Consider the following 26,679-nt stretch of genomic DNA (forward strand, 5'->3'; position numbering starts at 1 on the left):
CACTGTTGTATGGAGTTTGCACATTCTCCCCGTGTCTGCGTGGGTTTCACCCCCACAACCCAAAGATGTGCAGGTTAGGTGGATTGGCCACACTAAATTGCCCCTTAATTGGGAAAAAGATAATTGGGTACTCTAAAATTATTGTTTAAAAGAGTAATGCAGGAAAAGATGCTGCAACAACTGCTGCCTTCTTACTCTCGTGTAGGTAATTAGCCATAGTTCATGAAAGACCATAGACACCTCTTTCCATTAGAGAGAGACAATTGGTTAATTAAGGGGTTCCCATCTGTGGGTTGTGACCCCCAATGCGGTCACTGGACAATCCATTGGGGTCATGGGCTCCGAGGTAACTATGATGGTCATGGAGCAGAGTCTCAGATTTTACAGTCCTGTGATGTGCGGCATGGCCCCTTTCAATGTTTTTCTGCCGATGAGCATGGTCTAATATATTGACCTCTAAGGCCCGATTGCTGATACCCATCAGCGGCTGCAAAATGGTGTGTATCTTGTCTGTATTTTGTGCCTGTATCCCTGCTGCTTGAACTCCCACCCCCGCTCAACAACTTTCCCCGATTCCCCCCAGTATTCACTCTAGATTCGCATCAAGGGCACGATGTAACCAAATTGTAACTCGCTGAAACTCTTTAGTGCAGGAGGAAATCGGAACGCCATTTTTGAATGGTGTCCTGATCCTTGGACCAACCCCCCTCCCCCGCCGACGTGACCCCGAACCCCCCCCCCCCATCCCAAAATCCCCAACTCCCCTATAAGGGGGTCCTTGGGGCCCTTCCGCACCTCCACCTCACACACCCAGGGCACCCCCAGGCCCGATCCTCACTGTGGGAAAAATGCCAGCCTGACACTTTGATTCACACTCTCGCTGGGCCCAGAAACATCGCAAACTGTTTGGCGCCCGGAGCAAATCCTATTCAGGCCTCTCCCAAAATTTCCCCGACATAGCAGGATCTGCGCCAGGTTGTTGGAAAATCGCTCCCAAGAAATGTATAAATGGACATGGATAAATTAGGTGAGTGGCCCAAAATTTGGCAGATGGAAGGAATTTAACGTGGATAAGTGTGAGGTCATCCTTTTTGGGCAAGAGAATAAAAAAGCAACCTGTTCTCTAAATGGAGAAAAACTGCATTGGTACAGAGGGATCTGGGTGGCCTTGTGCATGAATTCCAGCCAGTTAGTATAAAGGTGCAGCAGGTAATGAGGAAGGTAAATGGTATCCATTGCTAAAGGAATAGAGTATGAAAATAGAGAAGTGCTGTTGCAAATGTATAGGGTGTTGGTGAGGCCTCATCTAGAGTCCTGCTCACAGTTTTGGACCCCTTGAGGTAGGACATAAATGCATTAGAGGCAGTTCAGAGAAGGTTCTCTAGGTTGACTCCAGGGATGAAGGACTTGTCTTATGAAGAGAGGTTGAGCAGTTTATGCCTGTACTCGCTGGAGTTTAGTAGAATGAAAGGAGATCTAATTGAGGTGTGTAAGATGCTAAAGTGGGTTGACAGGGTAGAGGTAGAGCAGATGTTTTCCACTGTTGGACATTCTAGAACAAAAGGCCATACTGTTAGGCTAAGGGGTGACAGATTTACAATGGAAATGAGGAGGAATTACTTCACTCAGAGGGATGTGAATCTGTGGAATCCTCTACCCCACAGTGCAGAGGATGCCAGAAAACTAAAAGAATTTAAGGATGGGATAGATAGGTTTTTAATTAATAATGGGATGAAGGGTTATGGGGAAAGGGCAGGATGATGGCGATGGGGCCATGGTAGTATTGAATGGCGGAGCAGGCTTGAAGGGCTGAATTGCCTAATCCTGCTCCCAGTCCTTGTGTTCTTATTTTTTATGGAAGAACGCCAGGCAATGCGAAGCAACTAGTTTTCATAAAATGGGAACCACGACGACCAGCGGAATTTATGAGCTTTCCTTGGATTTATTTTCCCTGCTCTAAAAACTTTGCCTGGAGTCTTCCTTTAAACAGTGCACTCTGCATTAGGAAGTTAGTTTGTACAGGACGACCATGCTATTTATATAGGTGAAAAGCAAGGTTATTAAACTGGTGCCACCAAGAAAGATACAGGCGACTTATTTACATCGGGAATTTCTGGCTCCTTTCAGATGGTCCTTTTTATTGAATAGAAAAATCTGTTAGATTAAAACAGTTTTACAAAAGACACCCAAAATCGGATGATTTATTTATTAATTTGCTAAAATAAAGGTAAATTATTACCATTTCTCCAGTTCCTTCAGGTAAATGCGATTGAGTTTGCAGAGCCACAGAACTGGGATCTAAGAGAGGTTCATCAACTTTTCTTTTCCTCCATGTCTTTGGGTTCATGTACCATGCTCCGTATATACATTTAAACCCATTCACCTGAGTGGATTCCTGACAATAAATGAACACAACTCAAAGCTAAAGACATTTTTTCTTTGTTATTTTATATGAAGACATGCAAGCTACCTATACAATATAAATGCAAATTATTTTCTCAAGTTTTATCTTATTTAATGTATTTAATGTAAATATGAATCAGCAGTTATGCAGAAAGATAACACAAAAGCAAACATTCCATTTGTCTTGCTAAAGGGGGCTGGTTTAGCTCACTGGGCTAAACTGCTGGCTTTTAAAGCAGACCAAGCAGGCCAGCAGCACGGTTCGATTCCCGTACCAGCCTCCCCGGACAGGCGTCGGAATGTGGCGACTAGGGGATTTTCACAGTAACTTCATTGAAGCCCACTTGTGACAATAAAGCGGTTTTCATTTTCATTTCACAGCCTCATACTGTGTCCAGTTTGGTGGGGAGACATTGAATCTTTAATCAATGTGGACTAGATCTGTACACCCAAGGGGGGAGGACCCTTAGGTGAGGTGCAGACATAGTGGGGAGGGAGGAGTCCCTGTTTGGGTGTGAGGGAGACCCTTAGAGAATGGAGCGATACCCAGGAAGGAGGGCGGGAGACCATATGGGGGTGGGTCAGAAAAGCAGGGGAGACCCGGTTTGGGGGTGGGGGAGGAAGTCAGTGCGGTAGTGGAGACCTGTTGCAGGAGGTGGTTGGACTGGGAAAAGGGGGTTTGGAGTGGAAAGTTGAGGTCAGACAGGGAGAGGTGAGGGCGGAGCAGGGTCTGACCAGGAGAGAGAGAGGAGGTGGAGGGTTCGACGGGGATACTGAGGGGGGGAATGTTGATCAACAGAAGCAAAGGGGGAGTGGAACAGGTTCCCAGTTTGAGTGGAGATGGGTGTCATGGGGTGGTAAAAGGGGTCAGACTGGGGGAATGCGGTGTCCAGTATCGGGCCACGAGTGGGGGGCAGGGATAGGGGTGGTGTGGGAGGTCCCCTGGAGGATCAAGTGTGAGGTTGGTGTGGGGGGGATCCCCTAAGGGGGGGGGGGGGGGGTTCGCCGATGTGCAGGTGTCCCATGCTGGGATTTTTAATAGTTACTGTGATGTTAGACGTGCTTTTTGGTTCCTTCTGACTCTGTCAGAGTAACTATGAGCGTAAAACTGGTAGAAACATCAGAAGTTAGTGGTTTATACTTTTTGTCGGATGATTCCCAGTGTAGCACAATTGTCCAAAGGAAACTAGCCATTCTGGACAATTCCTGGGTAAATCCTCACCTGAGAACATCCCAGTTATACCGTCAATTCACTGTGAGACCGTGAGAACGAGTGAACATTAGGCTTTAATATCCATGAACTCTCCTGCTAGAGTCGGCTGTACAAATGAGTACCACCCACAGGTGGCCGGACTATATATGGCCCCGGTGAGGGTGGAGCAGAGGCGGAGCCCACCGGGGTTCCAGTACAGTACCTGGAAGTAGCCCGTATCATCACTTCCAGGTCATGGGTCACATCATTTTACAGACAGTACAGACAGCTCATGCATTAGGTGAGGTACATTCATCACAATCCCAGAGGGATTCTCCAGCACATCATTGAGGTATGCCCCAAATGTAATGTTGGGAACCAGGAAGTTATCACAGAATATACAGTGCAGAAGGAGGTCATTCGGCCCATCGAGTCTGCACCGGCTCTTGGAAAGAGCACCCCACCCAAGGTCAATTCCTCCACCCTATCCCCATAACCCAGTAACCCCACCCAACACTAAGGGCAATTTTGGACACTAAGGGCAATTTATCATGGCCAATCCACCTAACCTGCACATCTTTGGACTGTGGGAGGAAACCGGAGAACCCGGAGGAAACCCACGCACACACGGGGAGGATATGCAGACTCCACACAGACAGTGACCCAAGCCGGAATCGAACCTGGGACCCTGGAGCTGTGAAGCAATTATGCTATCCACAATGCTACCGTGCTGCCCTTAAAGTTATGGTTCATATTTAATCTGGTACCATCTCAGAAGGGCAAAGAATTTTTGGGAAGGGTCTACAGCCAAAAATTAATCTTTCTCTATAAATATTGATCAGTTAAATTTCAGGATTTGATGGCTTAACTTTTCAGTTCGGACGAGCATGAGATGCACACCAAATGTAGAGGAGTTGATATGCTTCACAATTACCATGTTCAAAAAGGAGAAATATTCTATCAGTTAAGAGTGCAAAATCTGGCATTGTGTTTTCTTAGATTGGACAACTCTAAAACTGATTTTCTGTGTTACTCTTTCTGTCTCTGCTTTCTTGTTGTGTCTGCATCTGTGTGCTAATTGTCTTTACCTTCCAACTCCTCGACTTGTAGCTCTCTTTTGTGTCTGCTGGCTACACACTTCTTTCTTAACTTTCTTCTTGTTGGTACCACTTCCAGGTTAAGGGTTACCAGATCACATGGACAATTATTTCTTATTATCCAAGAAACTTACAACTGATCCCTTTACAACTGATGCAAACTCATATTCAAACCTTCTTAAAAACAATTGCAGATTCCACCCACCGTTTAAATAAATAACAAGTTTTCCTTCCTGTACTGCTTTCAGATCAAAGGTCATGGGTAGGATTCTCCGCCCTGCCGCACCACTTTTCTGCCCCGACCTGCCGGCGGCGGGATTCTCTGTTACGCCGGCCGGTCAATGGGATTTCCCATTGTGAGGCAGCCCCACGTCGTCAGGAAACCGCCGGGCGCCGGCAAAATGGAGAATCCCGCCGGCGGAGAATCCCGCTCCATAATCCTGAGGCAGAAAGTGTGAGATGCACACCAAATGCAGAGGAATTGATATGCTCGACAATCGCCATACTTGAAAAGGAGAAACAATCTGACAGAAAAAGTGTGTGGAATCTATGTTTTCTTAGTTTGAACCAAATTGCATCTTCTATCAAAATGATTCAGAATGCACATGGCTGATTCCCATTGGTGCCTTTAAATGGCAGCTCCAGGACAGATAATAGAAATTCTGATTAAAATAAAACAACCATTTATTTGCAGGCAGATCTTAGGTGATTAAACAAACATCAGGAATTTTTGCAAGTTCTCCCAATCGCCTGCCATAACTTAGGCCAAAGATCAGTGGAATCCCCAACAGAAACAGGGGGATATCAGGAGAAACTTGAGAACCTTTTCTCCCAAAGTATTCTGCCCATGTTTCATTCCCTTTTAAACATTAAATAGTGAAAGAAGTTCTCAGCATTTTTCAAGAAGCAAATTTTTAGTAAATTGTAAATGCCTACTTACCAAGTCAGTGGTTTTACGGATCTTAGCTGAAGGTTTTGGTGGAGGGACTCCAACTATCATCCTTAATTCTCCAGGAATATTAGTCAGCTCCATTACTTTGATGGGAATAGCAAGGGAATTACTGGTTTCATAATCGCTGGCAAAAAGGCCCATGATCGTAGCCTCTTCTATGTTGTTGTTCTCTCCACCCTTTATAGCACAAGCAATTTATGAAATGAACTATGTAATTATCATTGCATAAATTTTGATACGTAAACTAATGACAAAGTAAGTAAAGCCGAAAACAAGACTCTTTCGGGAATGGAGGGGGGAGGAGGAATCCTCTTGACTGATTAGCTAAAGGCTTTGCTTAAGTAGTAAAGTGCCCCACAAACCAGTACAGTCCTAGAATCAAACTCTTCCCTTTGCTGAGTTAGTTGAGCAGAGCGAGGAAGATGGAATCATAGAAACATACGTAAAAAAATAGAAGCATGAGGAGGCCGTTCAGCCCGCTCCATCATTCATAATGATCATGGCCGATCATCAAGTTCAATACTCTGATCCCACCTTCCCCCATATCCCTTGATCCCTTTAGCCACTAGAGCTAAATCTAATTCCTTCTTGAAATTACACAATGTTTTCACCTCAACTACTTTTTGTGGTCGTGAATGCCACAGATTCACCACTCTCTGGTTGAAGACATTTCTCCTCAGCTCAGTCCTCAAACTGTAACCCCCTAGTTCTGGACTCCCCCACCATCAGGAACATTCTTTCAGAATCTATCCTGTCTAACCCTGTTAGAATTTTATGCGTTTCTATGAGATCCCCTCACTCTTCGAAACTTTAATGAATATAATCCCAACCAATTTAGTCTCTGCTCATATGACAGTCCTGCCATCCCAGGAGTCAACCTGGTAAAGCTTTGCTGCACTCCTTCCATAGCAAGAACATCTTTCCTCAGATAAAGACACCAAAACTGCACACAATACTTGACGTGTGGCCTCACCAATGCCCTATACAATTGAAATAAAATATCTTTATTCCTATACTCAAATCCTCTCGCGATAAAGGCCAATATGCCATTTGCCCTCTTTACTGCCTGCTGTACCTGCACACTTACTTTCAGTGACTGATGCATGAGGACACCAAGGTCTCGATGAGTATCCACCTCTCTCAATTTACATCCATTCAAATAATAATCTGTCTTCCTATTTTTGCTACCAAAGTGGATAACCTCACATTTATCCACATTATACTGATCTGCCATGCATGTGCTCACTCACTCCTACTGAAGCTTATCTGCATCCTCCTCACAGCTCACCCTCCCACCCTCCTTCATCCAAATCATTAATATATAATGTGAACAGTTGGGGTCCAAGCACAGATCCCTGCGGCACCCAACTGGTCAATGCCTGCCGATCAGAAAAATACCCATTTATTCCACATTTCTTTAAAAAAAAAATGTAATAAACATTTTATTAAGGAATTTTTGGTATTGTGAAAAAAACAAAATAAACAATGTACATGAAACCACCTCCGGGCGAACCCTAACAGTGACCATCTCAAGGCGAACTTGATTTTCTCCAAACAGAGAAAGCTAGCCATGTCCGATAGCCAGGTCTCTGACTTTGGGGGCTTTGAGTCTCTCCAAGCTAATAGTATCCGTCTCCGGGCTACCAGGGAAGTAAAGGCCGGAACGTCTGCCTCTTTCTCCTCCTGGATTCCCAGGTCTTCCGACACCCCGAAAATCGCCACTTTTGGACTCAGTGCCACCCTTGTTTTTAACACCGTTGACATGATATCTGCAAACCCCTGCCAAATTCCCCTAAGCTTCGGACATGTCCACAACATGTGGACATGGTTTGCTGGTCTTCCCACACATTTTGTACACCTGTCTTCCACCCCAAAGAATCTGCTCATCCGGGCCACTGTCATGTGAGCCTGATGAACAAGTTGTATCAGGCTGAGCCTGGCAACACATTTTTGCTTCTTGCCTGCTAACCAGCTTACTACCCATCTCAAGACACTACCCGCAATTCCATGCACTTTAACTTTACATAGTAATCTGTTATGTAAGGCCTTGTCGAAAGCCTTCTGAAAGTCTGAATAAACCACATCCACTGGGTCTCCCTGGTCAAACTTTTTTTCTCTTTCTAAAAATATTTTTATTCTCCTCCTTTTTCACATTTTCTCCCAAATTTACACCCAACAATAAACAATAATCAGTAACGAATGTAATATCAATCCCCATATCAATTACAACGATCCCATCCTCCCACCAAACCCCCAAACATTAGTCCACATGTTAACATAAACATGACAAAAAGGAATCGGGAATCACCCATAGTCACCATTAACACATACAGTCGACATCCCGCCAACCCTCCCAGCTCCCCCCCCAATGTTCGATGTAAACCAATTCTCGAAAGTGCATAATGAAAAACGCCCATGAACCCCCGCAACGTTCACACACATCTTCTACCCCCTCAAGGAGCTGGCTCATCCTCGCCCTTGTAAGGTGTGCTCTATATACGATCTTCAGCTGTATCAGCCCCAACCTCGCACACGAGGTGGAGGCGTTCACCCTCCGGAGCACCTCACATCAGAACCCTTCCTCCATAACCTCTCCCAACTCTTCCTCGCACTTTACCTTGATCCCTTCCAGCGGTGCCTTCTCCTCTTCCAAAATAGCTCCGTAAACCGCCAACACTACCTCCTTCTCCAATCCCCCTGTCGTCAGCACCCCCTCCAGCAACGTGGAAGCCGGCTCTACTGGGAAGCTCTGTATCTCCTTTCTGGCAAAGTCTTGAATGTGCATGTATCTAAACATTTCCCCCTGTTCCAGCCCATACTTTGTTCCCAGCTCCTTCACTCTTGCAAACCGACACCCAAGAAACAGATCTTTTAGTGTCCTAGTTCCTTTCTCCTCCCATCTCTGAAAATTTCCAAGACACTTCCCTGGCTCAAATTTGTGGTTCCCCCGAATCGGCATTTCCCTTCACCCTGCCCCCAACCTGAACTGCTGGCGAAACTGCCTCCAAATTCTCAAAGAAGTATTTACTACTGGACTCCCTGAGTACTTCCCCAGGGCCGTCGGGAGCGGCGCTGTCGCTAGCGTCTTCAATCCCGACCCTCTACACAAACTCTCCTCCATTCTGACCCATTGGGAGTCAACCCCTCTGACCCAGCTCTGTACCTTCTCCATATTCACCGCCCAGTAACAATACATCAGGTTCGGAAGACCCAAACCCCTGCATGCCTCCTCTCTGTAGTAGCACCTTTCTAATTCTGGCCACCTTCCCTCCCCATATGAATGAGGTAATCATCCCTTTAATCTCTCTAAAAAAAGCCGTTGGCAGGAAAATCTGTAGGCATTGGAAAATAAACAAGAATCGCGCCAACACATTCATTTGAAACGCCTGTATCCGACCCGCTAGTGACAGAGGGAGACCATCCCACCTTGCCAGATCAGCGTTCACCGTCCCCACTAAACTAGAAATGTTGTATCTACGGAGCCCCCCCCCCCCCCCCCCCAAAATCCCGAGCAACCACAGGTATCTAAAGTGAGTCCCTGCACTACGGAATGGAAGCCCCCCCCCCCCCCCCCCCCCCACCCCCGGCCGAGATACCACAAAATATTCACTCATCTCTAGATTTAATTTGAATCCCGTGAAAGACTTCCTGGTTCAACTATATTAGTTACATCTTGAAATAATTCTAGTGGATTTGTCATGCATAATTTTCCCTTCATAAGTCCATGCGGACTTTGTCTTATTATACCACTGCTTTCCAAATGCTGTACGATGAAATTCTTGATAATGGATTCCAGCAACTTCCCTGCTACTGACATTAGGCTCACTGATCTATAATTCCCTGTTTCCTCTCTACCTCCCTTTTTGATTTGTGGGGTTATATGAGCTACCCTCCAATCTGCAGGAACCATTCCAGAGTCCAAAGAATTTTATTATTGTGAATGAATCTACTATTTCAAGGGTGATGCGCTAACAATTGCACACAAAGACTCGAATCGGTACAAGAGAGGCTTTATTACCGTGAGATGTTATCCTTCGATTGCAGCTGGTAGAATGGCAGCTCAGGAGAACTCATGAATATTTATACTGCTCCCTGTGGGCGGAGCTAGCCGGCAGGGGCTTACTGACAAACCTGTAATACAGGTACTGCTGTACATCCCCTAATACATGCACACACATATATATACAGTGGTGGATCACCATATTCACCCCCAGTTAAGAATGAGTCCGGCGGGGGTGACGTGAAACTATATACATAAACGTGATGTATTTACAGAGGGGGGGGGGAATCAAGTGTCCATCTTGCAACCCGGTGCCCGTCATAGGTTGAGTCTGACCGGTGGTCTGACGGTTCGTTGAGAGCGATGCAGCAGTGGTGGCGACGCCTGCACAGGCGGTGTCGGCGACGACGGCGTAGGTGCTGGCGGTGTTGGTGCTGGCCAGTGGCTGGACGACTCCAGGAGCGTGCCGAAATCTTCCATGTCCTCTAGTGTGGGCAGGGGAACGAGGAATGGACCTGATGGGGCTGATGTTGGGGGCGCCAGGGAAGGGGAGGGTGGCGCGTGGGTGGGGAGGTGTGTGGGGATGGGATCGGCACCCGAGGGAGCCAGGTCCCTGAGCGAGACTGTATCCTGGCGGCCGTCGGGGAACTCCACGTAGGCATACTGGGGGTTTGCGTGGAGCAGGCGTACCCTGTCCACCAGAGGGTCCGCCTTGTGGAGTTTGACATGCCTATGCAGTAGGACCGGCACTGGAGCTGCGAGCCAAGTCGGGAGCGACACCCCGGATGTAGACTTCCGTGTCCGGATGGATGAAGCTATCGGTGCTCCCGGAGTCAAGTAGGCAGTAGGTCGCGTGGCCGTTGATGAGCACCGTCGAAGCGGTAGCCAGGTTGCGAGGACGGGATTGATCGAGCGTCATGGAGGCGAGTAGCGGGCGTTCGTCTGAAGAGTCCGAAGAGTCCGACGAGTAGCGGCAGCGACCCGGGTCCCGTGGTCCAGTCCCGAGGGGAGGACAAAATGGCGGTATCCGAAGTACCTGCGGGGAAGAAGATGGCGGCGCCCATGCAGCGCATGTTGTGGGGGCGGGGCAAGATGGCGGCAACCAGGGAACGCACGTTGCGTGGGCAGGGCAAGATGGCAGCGCCCACTGATCGCACATGGACCCGGGGGAGGAAGATGGCGGCGCCCATGGTGCGCACATTGCGGGGGCGGCGAAAGATGGCTGCGCCCACTGATCGCACGTGGACCTGGGGGGGGGAAGATGGCGGCGCCCACTGGTCGCACGTGGCCCTGGGAGCAGCGGACAGTGGGGCCCATTGTGCGATCAGCTGAGGAAAGGGATGAGGTCGGGCGCAATAGCGGCAAATGCGCGGGCCTGACACACCGCTGCAAAGTGGCCTTTTTTGCCACAGGATTTACAGGTCGCGGCGCGGGCTGGGCAGCGCTGGCAGGGGTGCTTCTGCTGGCTGCAGAAGTAGCAGCGGGGACCCCCAGGGTGTGCGGTGTGGCGAGCAGCGCAGGCATACTGTGCGGGAGCGGCCCCAGTCGGGGGGGGGTCAGTTGTGGGGTCAATGAGGGGTAGGATAGGTGGGCCGTGCGGCGGGCGGGGTAGGATTGTACATTACGGGAAGCGACCGTCATAGAGAGCGCTAAAGTCTTTGTCGCCGCTAGAGCGCGGCCCCTTCCAGCAGTCGTTGCCGGATGGAGTCCGATGCAATCCACGTCACAAAAGCATCCCGCAAGAGGAGATTGGTATGTTCCATGGCCGTGACGGCCTGGCACTCGCAGTCCCATACTAGAGGGATAAGGGCCCGCCAGAAGTCCTCAATCGACTCACCCGGTTGTTGGACGCGAGTGGCGAGTACATGCCTCGCAAACAGGGTGTTCGTCGACTGGACGTAATTTTCTTTGAGAAGTTCCATGGCGCGTGCGTAGTTCGGTGCGTCCTGTATCAGCGGGAACACGCTGGAGCTCAACCTTGAGTAGAGGAGTTGAATTTTCTGTGCTTCCGATGGTGTAGGGTCCGCTGAGGTGACGTAGGCCTCGAAACAAGCCAGCCAGTGATTAAAGTCTTTTCTGGCGTTCGGCGATTGCGGATCCAGCTGCAAGCGGTTGGGTTTAATTCTGATGTCCATGATGCGGAAAATCTCACGGTAATAAATTGATGCGCTAACAATTGCACACAAAGACTCGAATCGGTACAAGAGAGGCTTTATTACTATGAGATGTTATCCTTCGACTGCAGCTGGTAGAATGGCAGCTCAGGAGAACTCATGAATATTTATACTGCTCCCTGTGGGTGGAGCTAGCCGGCAGGGGCTTACCGACAAACCTGTAATACACGTACTGTCGTACATCCCCTAATACATGCACACACATATATACAGTGGTGGATCACCACAAAGGGCTACTTCTGTAAGTGCTCTGTGATGCAGATTATCAGGCCCTGGCGATTTATCTGCCTTCAATCCCATTAATTTCCCTAAAACCATTTCTCTACTAACACTAATTTCCTTCAACCCCTCACTAAAACCTGTGGGCGCGATTCTCCGCCCCCCACGACGCGTCGGAGAATAGCGGGAGGGCCTTCCCGACATTTTTCCCGCCCTCCCGCTATTCTCCCCCCCCCCGCCCAACTCCCGACACGAATCGCTGCCGCCGTTTTTTTACGGCCGGCAGTGATTCACAGCTGATAGATGGGCCGAAGTCCCAGCCCTTTACGTTGTTTTTACGAACGGCAAACACACCTGGTCTGGCCGTTCGTAAAAACGGCGGGAACAACTCGCTTTTTATAACCATGGCACCGATTGGCACGGCCGTACCACGGCCGTGCCAAGGGTGCCATGGGCCCGCGATCGGATGCCCGCGCACTTTTTCTCCTTCCGCCGCCCCGCAGTATCCATTCGCGGGGCGGCTGAGGGGCATCCCGGCCCGCGCATGCGCGGGTTTCGCGCAAATACGCGATGACGTCATCCACGCATGCGCGGGTTGGAGTCTTCCAATCCGCACATGCGCGGCTGACGTCATATGACGCGTCAGCCGGCGCTAACTCCGGCAAGCGGGCTTAACGAAATTCGTTAAGCCCGTGATGCCGGAGCTTACGGGGTCGGGCTGCTAGCCCCGACCGGGGACCAGAATTGGTTCCCGGTCGGGAAGGGGCGCGCTGGCGTCAAACCCGCCCGGATTTGACGCCAGCCTTACGATTTCTCCCGTTTTGGGAGAATCGCGCCCTGTGTTTCTCAGAACCTCCAACACATTATTCAGGTCTTCCTTTGTGAAGACAGAAGCAAAGTACAAATTTAGTTCCTCATGCATTTTTGTTCACCGTTATGAATTCCCTTGTTTCTGACTGTAAAGTTCCAACATTTGTTTTTATCAATCCTTTTCTCTTTACATACCTATAGAAACTTTTACAGTCAGTTTTTATGTTTCCCGCTAGCTTATGTTCATGTTGTATTTTCCCCTTCTTAATCAAACCCTTGATCTGCCTTTGCTGAATTTTAAACTGTTCCCAATCCTCAGGTCTATTGCTTTTCTTGTTAATTGAAATGCCTCTTCTGTGAATCTAATACTTTCTCTAATTTCCCTTGTAAGCCATGGTTTGGCCGCATTTCCCTTTCTACCCTTGCGCCAAATAGAAATAAGCAACTTTTGGAGTTCATCCATTTGTTCCTTGAATGCCTGCCTGTGCCTGTCCACTGTCCTTCCTTTCAATAATGTGAGATCAAGATCCCAGTCTTAGAATCAACTACTTCACTATCCACCATGATAAAGAATTCTATCATGGTCACTCATCCCCAAGGATTCTCTCACAACTAGGTTGTGGGGCAGCACGGTAGCACAGTGGTTAGTACTGTTGCTTCATAGCGCCAGGGACCCGGGTTTGATTCCCGGCTTGGGCCACTACTCGTTCTCTCCGTGTCTGTGTGGATTCCTCCAGGTGCTCCAGTTTCCTCCCACAGTCCAAAGATGTGCGGGTTAGGTGGATTGGCCACGCTAAATTGCCCTGTAGTGTCCAAATGTTAGGTAGGCTACTGGGTTACGGGGATAGGGTGGAGTGTGGGCTTAGGTAGGGAGCTCTTTTAGGGGCTGGTGTAAACTCGATGGGCTGAATTGCCTCCTTCTGCACTGTAAGTTCTACAATTTCTATGATTTCTAGGTTGGCAACTAATCCTTTCTAATTGCACAACAAAGATGGGCTGTTCCCTTGTTGGTTCCACATATTGGTCCAGAAAACCATCCCATACACATCTCCAGAAATTCCTCCTCTATTGTACTGTGACTAATTTGACTCACCCAATCTATGTGCAGATTTAAGTCACACATAATCACAGATGTTCTTTGACACATGCATCTCTGATTTCCTGTTTAATGCTACTCTCAACATTATCACTGAAGTTTGGCGGTCTATATACTAGCCCTACAAATAATGTTTGCACCATGGTGTTTCTCAACTCAGCCAATTCAGATTCCACATCGCCTGTGGTGATACATTTCCTCAATATTGCACCAGTATTTTCTTTAATCAACAATATAACTCCACCACCTTTCTGTCTGTCCTTCAAAAAAACTGAATCGCCCTCAATGTTTAGTTCCCAACCTTGGTCACCTTGGAGCCGTGTCTCCATAAGCCCAACTATATTATACTCCTTTACATCCATCTGCGCATCTAATTTATCCATTATATTTCAAATGCTCCAAGCATTCACGTTCAAACCTTTAAGGCTAAGTCCTTTTTACATTCCTTGACCGGTCCCTACTATTTCTTTACAGTGTTGTTATCTGATACTGGCTCTTGGTTTCTCTGCCTATCATATTTCTTATTCTCCTTGCTGTCTTTTTCTTTTGTTCTTGATTCCCCCTGCTCTGAAGCCTTACATTGGTTCCCATCCCCTTGCCATGTTAGTTTAAACCCTCCCCAACTGCTCTAGCAAGTACTAACCACCTCCCCCCCCCCCCCCCCCCCCCGGAATCTGAAACCTTTCCCTTCACACCATCTCTTCAGCCATGTATTTGTCTGATATATTCTGCTATTTCTACTCTGACTGGCATGTGGCATTGATAGTAATCCTGAGACTACCTTTGAATCTGACTTCTTAACTTTCTTCCTAACTCCCTATATTCTGCTTTCAGGATCTCATCCTTTTTTTGTTACCTATGTTGTTTGTGCCCATGTCTACCATGACCACTGGCTGTTCACCCTCCCCCTCCAGAATTTCCTGTGACCGCTCAGAGACATCCTTGACCCTAGCACCAGGGAGACAACACACCATCCTGGAGTCTTGTTTGCGGCCACAAAAAAGCCCTTACAATGGAATCCCCTATAACTACTGTATTCCCACACTTTTTACTTCTCCCCTCTTCAGCGGAACCAAGCATGGCACAATGAGTTTGGTTGTTGCTGCTTTCCCCTGAGAGTACATTCCCCTCAACAGTATCCAAAGCAGTATATCTGTTTTGCAGGGGAATGGTCACAGGAGATTCCTGCACTGCCTGCCGAGTCCTCTTGCTGGGTCTCCCTAGCAAGGTGGTCTCTTATTCCTTGCTCGCCCTGCATCTCATTTTGCTCTAACATCTTATCCAAACACGCCACCCACCATATTGTGAATTCCATTAATTCTCTATTACATTGCTTTTAATAAAACATTGAGAAAGTTGACTGATAAAAAGTTAGCCATAAAACAGAGAAAATACATTTTTAAAATCTTTTTTCAAGGTTGAGTTTTACAGTACGAGACAGATTGGATGATCACCATCAAAAATGTTATTCGGGGTGGCATGGTGGCTGAGTGGTTAGCACTGCTGCCTATGGCGCTGAGGACCCAGGTTTGATCCCGGCTCTGGGTCACTGTCTGTGTGGAGTTTGCACATTCTCCCCGTGTCTGCGTGGGTTTTACTCCCACAGCCCAAAAAGATGTGCAGGTTAGGTGGATTAACCACACTAAATTGCCCCTTAATTAAAAAAGAAATAATTGGGCACTCTAAATTTATTTTAAGAAAAATGTTATTCGAATTTGGACCAAAGAATTTGGCTCCCAGATGAGAAACAAATTATTTATTTATAAAGTGGCTTTCATGACCTCGGACTGTCCCAAGGCACTTTGCAGCCATGATTTACTTTGGAAGTGTAGCCACTGTTGTGGGAATTGCAGGGTTTTAATTACTTTGGAATATGTTGGAGTACGAGTAAGAAATCAAGAGGCTGAATTTTCTTGAGGTTTCTCCTGCTCCACTGGCATAATTACCATGGTGGTAAATTGGCAGAAATGTAACATAGGTAACTGCGTTTCCACCAATGTTGTGGCGCAGTGTGGAAAATGACCAGAGGAATTTTGTTCCCCAAGCATTCTATTACAGTTCTTACTCTGTGAATGATTCCAAATAAATTTATTTCAGAATACATTTCAATAAGTAGTTCCCAGCCTGAATCATTAACACTCTCAGTGTGTTATTTTCCATTGATTTCAGAGAGATCAATTGTTATGTGGTTAGCTATATTAGATAATTAGTTGATAGTCACTACCACATAGACACAAATCTGGGATGTATGATTTGCCCCAAATATCTGCATGGAATGTCGATTTTAAGTTCATAGGCAGCATGCACAACATTTTCCTTGGTGCTCTCAAGGACTGCAAGGTGCGTTGTCATGAATACGGGAATAATATTTGAATGTGCTTCAGGAATATTTCCAGAGATCTGGGCCGGGATTCTCCCCTACCCGGCGGGGCAGGAGTCCCGGCCTACCGGAGTGGCGAGACCCACTCCGGCGTCGGGCCTCCCCAAAGGTGTGGAATTCTCCGCACCTTTACGGGCTAGGCCCTCGCCGGAGTGGCTCCCGCTCCGCCGACTAGCGGCAACAGCCTTTGGCGTCCCACTGACCGGCGTCAGGGTTGGCCGAAAGGCCTTCGCCGGTCGGCGTAAGTCCGTGCATGCGCCGGAGCGTCAGCGGCCGCTGACATCACCACCGGTGCATGTGCGGTGGAGGCTGTGGTGGCGGCTGAAGAAAAAGAGTGTCCCCACGGCACAGGCCCACCCGCCGATCGGTGAACCCCGGGCCAGGCCACCGTAGGGGCACCCCCCCGGGATCCGATCGTCTCGCGCCCCCTCCCCCCCCCCCCAGGACCCCGGGGCCCGCTCCCGCCGCCTGCTCCCGCCGGCACCAGAGGTGGTTTAAACCACGTCGGCGGGAGAGATCTGACAGTGGCGGGACTTCGGACCATCGTGGGCCGGAGAATCGCCGCGGGAGGGGGCACGATTCCCGCCCCCGCCGATTTCCGGGTGGCGGAGAATTCCGGCCACGGCGGGGGTGGGATTTACGAAGGCCCAGGGCGATTCGCCAACCTTGCGGGGGGTCGGAGAATTCCGTCCCTGTTGTTAAAATCAACTGCAAACCTATTGTGGTGGATTGAGGTGCATGTCTCTTTAAAACAGGATGTGGCAATGCCGGCGTTGGACTGGGGTGAGCACAGTAAGAAGTCTTACAACACCAGGATTAAAGTCCAACAGGTTTGTTTCGAGTCACTAGTTTTTCGGAGCACTGTTCCTTCCTCAGGTGAATGAAGAGGTGGGTTCCAGAAACATATATATAGACAAAGTCAAAGATGCAATACGATACTTTGAAAGCAGATCTTGGCAGGTAATTAAGTCGACCGGTCCAGATGGAGACACCTCTTTAACCTGTGATTATCCCTCTCTCCAGTTGCTTCGTCTGGACTTGTAGACTTAATTACTTGCAAAGACTTTTTACATAAAACAAAATTACAATTTTAAATCCCTAATTCTTTATATGCAAGAATGTGCTTATTAGTGGTTAATCAGTATAAATCCTCTGTTAATAATTTCTTCTTTGTGACTTGCTGGAGTCCCAGATTTTGGTATGAAGAACGCAACATTGAAGAAGTACTTTTTCAATGAAACACCTATTGTACATGCTGTGAAAGTTTTTTTTTTAAATTTAGAGTATCCAATTATTTTTTTCCAATTAAGGGGCAATTTAGCGTGGCCAATCCACCTAAACCTGCACATTTTTGGCTTGTGGGGGTGAAACCCACGCCGACATGGGCAAAATGTGCAAACTCCACACGGATAGTGACTCAGGGCCGAGATTCGAACCTGGGTCCTCAGCACCGCGTGCTGCACTATACATGCGGTGAAAGTTGATGTTTTTTTCTTTCTTATTGTCTTTTATGATTGGAGTTTTGTTTACAATTCTTCTGGTGTTGTAATCATCCTTTGAATGTATTGTGTCTTCTAAACGTATGCAGGGTTCACAGAAAGGGATATCTCACATTACAGTGGCCCAGATAAGCAGATTCTTTGGGGTGGAAGACAGGTGTGCAAAATGTGTGGGAAGACCAGCAAATTGTGCCCACATATTATGGACATGTCTGAAGCTTAGGGGATTTTTGCAGCGGTTTTGTAGCCATCTAAGATGGCCACTGGTAACACAAAATGGAAGACTGCAAAGAATGCAGGGAAAAATGGACATAGTAAAGAGCAAACAGCTTGCAGAAGCTTTCAGCATTGAGACACTTGCAAAAACCGGTTTCCCGACAGCTGCAGAGTTCAGGCAGCGCTGTAAATGGGAAAACAGTTTACATATTAATGAGGTGATACCGGGACAGTCCCGGGCACAATAGATACACTCAAGTATTAATCGATACTTTCAATAGCGAAGCAGAGACGATGGAGCCAGCGAAGCCAGGACAATGAGTCCTAAGAACCGCCCCAGCCATCAAGGAATGGCCCTAGGATGGCGGTTCAAATCATATCGATTGGGAAAAGGCCCAATCGATCCCCAGCAGGTGAGGAAGCCCGCCCCAAGGGGCACGGACCCCCTGGGACCTATAAAAGAGAGGTTCCACACATGGTTCAGTCTCCTGTCTCCGGCCTCCGACTCCAGCCTCCAGACCCCTGTCTTTTACACCAGCCGTCGAGCAGCAGCCATCGATAAGTAAGTGCCAAACGACGATCGCTCATTGACCCAAGCATTACTTATACCCTTGCCGACCAATAGTGACTCGAAGTTGCAGACCAGAACGGAACGAAGGCCTTGTTCCCTGACCTTGCCTGTTCCTTCTTAGATAAGTATTAGTCGTTTAATGGTAGAAGTAAGTTAGTCTTTAGCATGTGCATGAGTGTTATTATAATTGTTTTATAATAAACTCTAATTGTTTTGGACTTACTAATCGGTGTATAGCTTTATTGCTTTGAACTTGACCTTGATACTTGTGACGGTGTCTTTTACGGCACTTGGCGACTCCAGAGCATAGAAAGAGAAACAGAGCCAAGTGAGTGTTAAGCACACTTACTCAGAACGAGCAACAGTTTGCAGATGTCATGTCCACGGTGTTAAAAACAAGGGTGGCGCTGAGTCCTGAGGTGGCAATTTTGTGGGTGTCGGAAGACCCGGAAATCCAGGAGGAGAAAGAGACAGACGTTGTGGCCTTTGCTTCCCTGGTAGCCCAGAGACGGATACTATTAGCTTGGAGGGACTCAAAGTTCCCGAAGTTGGAGACCTGGCTATCGGACATGGCTAGCTTTCTCTGTTTGGAGAAAATCAAGTTCGCCTTGAGAGGGTCACTGTTAGGGTTCTCCCGGGGGTGGCAACCGTTCGTCAACTTCTTCGCGGAACATTAATCGTCAGCAGAAGGGGGGGAGGTTAGTTTAGCTTAGAGTAGGGGGTTAATAAAGGTAGGACCTGTAAGGGGGAGATGGCTTTTGCAATATGTTCATAGTTTCATGTACATTGTTGTGGTAGTCACCACTGTTGTATATCACATATGAGGTGTATTACAATAAGGCTCCTGTACTACAGGTACAGGGGTAGATCCCTGCCTGCTGGCTCCACCCAGTAGGCGGAGTATAAATGTGTGGGCTCTCCGAGCTGCAGCCATTTCAGCAGCAGCTGGGGGAGGCTACACATCTCTGCGTAATAAAGCCTCGATTATACTCTACTCTCGTCTCGTCGTAATTGATAGTGCATCAATTGTTTATTGTGTTGTTGTTATAATACCAAAAAATACCTCAATAAAATCTTTATTAAAAAAAAACAAAGGGGATATCACCGTCAGCAGGAACATGTCACAGCAACCAACACTTAACAAAAAATAGTTTTTTTGAAGTAGTCAGCTGATTCAAGAGATCAGTGCATCAAAACAAAACAACTTTGCCAACAATATCCTTTCAAACTCCATTGCAACACATTAATTATCTTTCTCATAAATATTTGTTCTACTTACCAGAGAGGTAACCCAGTCACAAAATTCCTTTGTTATTTGTTTAATTTCTTCATCCTGTTGTGGTGACGTGTCCCATTTTAGTTTGGTTTTCTGGTCTTCTTTCTGTGTCCCTCTAAACAGAATCCACTTATATGGGTTTCGATTCTTCGACTCTTCACTGCTGTACAACCCAAGCATCAATAATTATTGAAACTGCTTGTTTCAGTCGAAATATATCACATCATTTTAAGGCTGGTTGACTTAGCACTGCAATAAAAATACCTTGATGTTTTAAATTAAGGATTCATGCTGAGATTTGGCTTTGCAAAATGATATCAGATTTTACATGGTCGCCTGTTGAGTCCACTGTTGTTTTGCAACACTTAAGAACCTGAATATGGTGACTGAACAGATATGTGGGTTATGGCATATGTTTTCCATAACTAACAACAGGAATGCAAAGATCCACCCCATTCTGAGCCTTTCCTTCTTTCCAGTATATCTGCCTAACTTACCATGCCAAAGGCACTGCAGAAAACTGACATTAACAAAGCAGCTTTTTAAAATTACTTAAGGCACGCATGATGCTTGCACATATATAGGTTTATAAAATCTCCCAGAGTTTTGTGCCTTCCCCAGGAGGCTGGATGAATAGGGGTATGGGGTGGGTAACATAATCCCTACAGTGCAGAAGGAGGTCCATTGAGTTTGCACTGAACCTCTGAAAGAGCACCTTACCTAGGCCCACTCCCCTGCAAACCCTTAATCCCACCTAACCTTAAAACACTGAGGGAGAATTTAGCATGGTCAATTCACCTAACTTGCAGATCTTTGGACTGTGGGAGGAAACAGGAGCACTTGGAGGAAACCCACGCACACACATGGGGCGAATGTACAAACTCCACATAGACAGTATTCCAAGGTCGGAATTGAGCCCGGGTCCCTGCACTGTGAGGCAGCAGTGTTAACCACTGTGCCACCATGCCGCCTCGACAATTTTGTGCAGTTGATACACAAGGCTAAGATGGACCAGCTGGTCTTCTGTTTAATTTCATTGTATAAAATAAAAGGCCAAAAATTCATTTCTTTGCAGCCTGAGTTGGAATAGGACAGGACTCTAAGGTAGCGCCTTGCTGAGATCCTGACTCTGCTCCAAATTCTCGAGTGGGAGCCATTTCAATATGGGGACATGTGTATCTGCACCTAATCTGGCATGACTGGAGTGTTTGTGCTAGTAGAAGCCAACAATTTCACCTTGTTGTTAGGTTACATGCCGAGCTACTCCAGCTGAAGATTCTGGCATCTTAGTATTTCGGTCCACCCATTCCAATCGCACCTCCTCTGCCCTTTCCCAAGCCCACGAAATGTCAGTGCAATCGCATTTTAAACTACAGTTTTCTTTCATTAGCACTGTGCAGCATATGAGCAGGCAAAATATAATGCAGCACGACGGGTACTGCTCCAAGAAAACCATGGAAAGACATGTACAGGAAAGTGGAAAGACAGTGATTATTCTTTCAATATACCTGCTATTCATAGCAAACAGGTGAAAAGGTGGTGTTTTCTGAGAGAATTCTCCCATGCAGCAGCCAACATGTTCGTGGAAGATCCACGTCGTTTTGCAGTAGACAATTGGGATAATCACAACATTGCAAAATCAAAGCCATACTGCCACAAGGAAGGAATAAAAATTATTTTGGTGGGAGCTGGTGGGAGGGTGGGCTGTGAGGAGGATGCAGAGATCATTCAGTGTGATTTGAGCAAGTGGGCAAATGAATGGCAGATGCAGTATAATTTGGATAAATGTGAGTTTATCCACCTTGGTAGAAAAAATGGGAAGGCAGATTATTATCTGAATAGTCATAAATTAGGAGGGGGAACGTGCAACAAAACCTAGTACACCAGTCTCTGAAGGTAAGCATGGAGATGCAGCAGGCGGTAAAGAATGCAATGGTATGTTGGCCATCATAGCAAGAGGATTTGAGTACAGGGCAGGGATTTTTGCTGCAATTCTAAAGGGCCTTGGTGAGGGCACATCTGGAATATTGTCTCCTTTGGTCTCCTTATCTGAGGAAGGATGCTCTTGCTATAGAAATGAAAATGAAAATTGCGTATTGTCACGAGTAGGCTTCAATGAAGTTACTGTGAAAAGCCCCTAGTCGCCGTTCCGGCGCCTGTCCGGGGAGGCTGGTACGGGAACGCAGAGGGAGCGCAGCAAAGGTTTACCAGCCTGATTTCTGGAATGGTAAGACTAACGTATAAAGAGAGATTGAATCGGTTAGGATTCTATTCGCTGGAATTCAGAAGAATAAGGGGGGATCTCATAGAAACCTATAAAATTCGAACAGGACTAGACAGGGTAGACATAAGAAATAGGTTTCGATGGTAGGGGTGTCCAGAATCAGGGGTCACAGTCTGAGGATACGGGGTAGACTATTTAGGACAGAGATGAGAAAACATTTCTTCACCCAGAGAATGGTTGGCCTGTGGAATTCGCTATCACAGAAAGTAGTTGCGAACGAAACACTGTGTGATTTCAAGAAGCACTTAGGTATTGCAATTGGGATGAAGGGGATCAAAGGATATGGGGGTAAGGTGAGATCAGGCTATTGAGTTGGATGATCAGCCATGATCATGATAAATGGCACAGCAGGTTTGAAGGGCCAAGTGGACTCCTCCTGCTCCTATTTTCTATGTTTCTATTTCTGTAGCCTCCTTAATAACTACCTGAGTGGGCAGCATGGTAGCACAGCGGTTAGCACAATTGCTTCACAGCTCCAAGGACCCAGGCTCGATTCCCGGCTTGGGTCACTGTCTGTGTGGAGTCTGCACGTTCTCCCTGTATTTGCGTGGGTTTCCCCTGGGTGCTCCGGTTTCCTCCCACAATCAAAAAATGTGCAGGTTAGGTGTATTGGCCATGCTAAATTGCCCTTAGTGTCCAAAAAGGTTAGGTGGGGTTACTGGGTTACGGGGATAAGGTGAGGTGTGGGGTTAGGTAGGATGCTCTTTCCAAGGCCCACTGCAGACTCGATGGGACGAATGGCCTCCTTCTGCACTGAAAATTCTATGATTACCTTAAGAGCGCTGCAAGTGGCTTGGAAACAGGTTCAAACACAAGGGGACCATGGCAAGAGGACCAGAAAGAGGATGAAATTGGAGGAGGGAGCGGGGAGATGCTTCATTGAGCCAAAAAAAGGTTTGATTTAAAAGGTGGATCCATTATGATTTGTAAACAGAGCAAACAGGCTATTTTGGGAGTTTGCTGAATGATTTTCTGTCGTTTAAATTTGTATTTCATTAAAAACGCTTAAGTAAAGGACAGAGGTACTTACTCTTCTGAACATTTTGTGCTCCGTGCCTTGTCTTCTTTTAGTTTTGTAACCTGTGCCTTCTCTTCAGCAGGTAACCCTTCACAAATATCCTCACCAGACAAGACCATCTCAGGATCTAGAATACCTACAATTTCCTCAAAGAGCTGGATTGAAAATATTTGTGTTATTCCTCTGGTGAAAAGTACATACATGTCTGTAAATTTCTTGAGGCTATTCCTCGTTAATCAGCTAACAAGAAGGTTGGCTCAGGTGGTAGCACTGTCTTTGGATCATAAAGATGTAGGTTCAAACTTCAGCCAGGATGTGTTCAGGCTAGGCTGAGACTCCAGTGCAGTACCTAGCAAGTACTCCATTGGCATCTTTTGGCTGAAGCATTAAAGTGAAGCCTTGACTATCTCTTTATCTTTTCTTTTATTCGTTTGTGGGATGTAGGCTTCGCTGGCCAGGCCAGCATTTATTGCCCTTGAGTAGGTGGTGCTGAGCTGCCTTCTTGAGCCGCTGCAGTTCCTATGGTGTAGGTGCTGCTAGGGAGGGAGATTTTGACCCAGTAAAGGAACAGTGATATATTTCCAAGTCAGTATAGTGAGTGCCTTGGAGGGGAACATCCAGGTGGTTGTGCTTCCATGTGTCTGTTGTTGCCTTTGTCCTTCTAGGTGGTAGCAATCAGGGGTTTTGAAGGTACTGTCTAAGAAGTCTTGTTGAGTTCCTGCATTGCAGCTTGTAGATGACACACACTGTTTCAGTAGTTTGAGGTATTAGGTTAAACACATAATAATGTGGCTCCCTCTTACATCTGTAGAATGTATCAACAGAAGCCAGGGACTTCCATACCCAATTAGTTTCATAAAATGTCTAAATTTGGGATGGCAGATGCAAAGAGAGGGACAGACTTCTGTGGGGGAATTCCTTGCAGATTAAGTTAATGTGACGGTTTTACACTGCAGCATTTGAATTGGCCCATTTATTTTTCTTACCTATTTTGAAGTGAATAAGTTAATCCAAACAGAAAAATGTGACTTTTTTTCTGTATCAGACAAATTTGTGATGTGTTTTTGAACATTATGCATGTGATTTTAATCCTACCCCTTCAGCCAAAAATAAACTGGCAGATAGTTAAAATTACCTGTGCCAATTACCCACCAAAGTCCTTCTCTCTTACTGCAGGATCCAATTTTTACCAGCTTCAAATAGACCTACTTTAAATGTGCAGATTGAACTCTGATGATATCATTAAAGCCGGACTGCTATTTTAACCAGAAACCTAAAGGGAAAGAGCCTTCTGCACTCAGCCAAACGAGCAGAAAGAGGAGGTGGCACCACAAGAGGACCAAAAAGTTGTCAGTTAAAATCAGACAATGCCAGCTTTTTGACAAAGTTATTTCCTACCTCTGGAGACATTCCTTCTTCCAAATGGGGATAAAGAGCTAATGGATGTTGACTCAAGACATATTCAATCTCTTCCATCTGTTCTCTCCTCGTCTGTGGTAATGGTAACGACTTGGAAAAACATATCTGTGAGTTAGTCAGCCTTTTTGAAACTCTCTGAGCAGGTTTGAAACTCTCTGCCACATTCTTGAGAAAAGGACTAAGACCAGCGCCTTTCTCACTCTGTATTATTGCTAAATCCTCTTGCGACTGAGGTGGAAATCCATCACGAAAATCGTCCAACCCATTTTTCAGGAAACGCCATCGATGTCCATTCAAAGCAACAGACTGCAAGTTATTCTTTCTTAGGATCTTGGTTTTTATCCTCTCCTTGTACCTACAATTTGAATTAAGTTTTCAGTTTAATTCATTACCTGAAGCTGCACCACATTAGATCTTTTGTCTCTTTCTCAAAACAGTCCTGGATTTACAGGGCAGATGAATTTTTTATAAGGTCAGCGCCACAATCAATATTATGTCTCCTCCAAAAGCTAAGATCTGCTGTTCATAGACTTCTTCAACAATAAAAGGGAAAGGGGTGGCTCTGTGTCTAGACTCTGTAAAGGTAAGGTAAAGTCGCCAGATAAACATAGGCTGCTTTTCCCTTTGAGGGGGAGAGCTGACTAGTGGTGATTTAATCTGAGGTCACCACACCTCAGGCGAGGAGCAAGGTTGAGAAGGTGGGACCTTCATGAATAACCTCAACCGGTAAAAAAATTGCATCCATTCTGCTGGCCTGGTTCTGCATCACTAAGGTAAATGAGTCTCCACTAGGCTATGTGCAGGGGCACTCAGTGGAGATAGTGAGAAGTCTTACAACACCAAGTTAAAGTCCAACAGGTTTGTTTCAAATCACTAGCTTTCGGAGCACTGCTCCTTCCTCACCGGTGAGCCCCCCCCCCCCCCCCCCGCCGGAGTCAGATACCCCCTCGGCCCCCACCAGGACCACCGCAGTTTACATGTGGTACCACCCGGTGGGAGCAGAGTTTGGCCGATCGACATTGGAGAATCACCATGGGGGCCTGTTCCAACGGCCTCCTACCGTTGCCACGTCGATGGCACGCTGGTGGGTCCGCAGAGAATCACGGAAGCGCCAGATTTTCGGCGTGAACGGCTATTCTCCACCCCCGCGCCGGGCGCAATCCGGCGGGGAGGGTCGGAGAATCCCGCCCAAAAGCTCTGAAAAATCTTTCCTCAGTCCTGTCTGACACCTCTTTGCAGAAAACAAGGATGCTATTTGCCAAGTAATGTCGAAGAAGTGCCAACCAAACGCAAGAAAGGGAAACCTGGAAGTATTTCAGGATTCCAACTGCTGCTGTCAGCAGCACTCCACCTGCCTTCCTTCAAATGGGCAGGAAGGAAAGCCTGATGGCCAGGCTCGCATCGTGCTTGTCATTATTAATCCGAAATGAAGTTGCCCACTGCCGGAGCGGGCTAGTTCAACAATAACACGGAACCTGAACATGCAGGAGGGAAGCACTCACCACGGCCGAGGAAGTGGCTCCTGGTCGGAACGGATTTTGCTTAACTGGGGTTTCTCAACAAGAAGCGTGTCGTACTTGTGGGCCATAGTCGCGGATACCCAAAGGCCACGGCTAACTGGGGATATTGTTAGCCCATGAAAGGTGCTCCCTGGCTTCCCGCCTCAGTCCTGCAGCCAGACAGCAGAACCTGGCGTCGAGTGTAAACTAATGTCGTTGCTAGGATACTCAATTGTGAACCCCGGATGATCAGGTTTATTTTCACCACATGGAGACAGACTGACAAGTATTTCACATCATTGGGCAGCAGAGGACGCCATTGGCCTGTTGAGCCACATGGCTCTTTGAAAGACTATTCAGATACCTCATGCCACTGCACCTTCTCCCGTAGCCTTTCATCCTTTCCCTTTTGCAACTAAACCTCTTTTTGAAATTTGCTATTGCCTCAACTTCCTCCACTCCCTTATCAACTCCCTGCATTAAAAAGTGTCCTTGTCTCCCCAAATAGATCCTCAGGTTTGCACCGTTAACCGGCGGAAACAATTTATCCCAGTCGAAACACTTGAATTTTGAA

The 26,679-nt window shown here is 47.0% G+C and overlaps 1 protein-coding gene across 1 annotated transcript in view; it reads right to left on the reverse strand.

The window, feature by feature from the left end:
* The window catches only part of zgc:158260 (uncharacterized protein LOC571389 homolog), a 41,415-nt gene extending 15,109 nt beyond the window's left edge, over positions 1-26,306 (reverse strand). The window contains exons 1-6 of the mRNA XM_038793042.1: positions 26,109-26,306; positions 24,586-24,961; positions 23,200-23,342; positions 19,889-20,048; positions 5,633-5,821; positions 2,240-2,395 (exon numbers count right to left, since the gene is read on the reverse strand). Coding sequence (XP_038648970.1) covers positions 2,240-2,395; positions 5,633-5,821; positions 19,889-20,048; positions 23,200-23,342; positions 24,586-24,961; positions 26,109-26,194 — 1,110 coding nt within the window. The 5' untranslated portion in view covers positions 26,195-26,306. The remainder of the gene's footprint in view (positions 1-2,239; positions 2,396-5,632; positions 5,822-19,888; positions 20,049-23,199; positions 23,343-24,585; positions 24,962-26,108) is intronic.
* Between the last annotated feature and the right edge of the window lie 373 nt (positions 26,307-26,679).

The sequence above is a fragment of the Scyliorhinus canicula genome, chromosome 3, assembly GCF_902713615.1.
Source record: "Scyliorhinus canicula chromosome 3, sScyCan1.1, whole genome shotgun sequence".
In the NCBI taxonomy this organism is placed as follows: domain Eukaryota; kingdom Metazoa; phylum Chordata; class Chondrichthyes; order Carcharhiniformes; family Scyliorhinidae; genus Scyliorhinus; species Scyliorhinus canicula.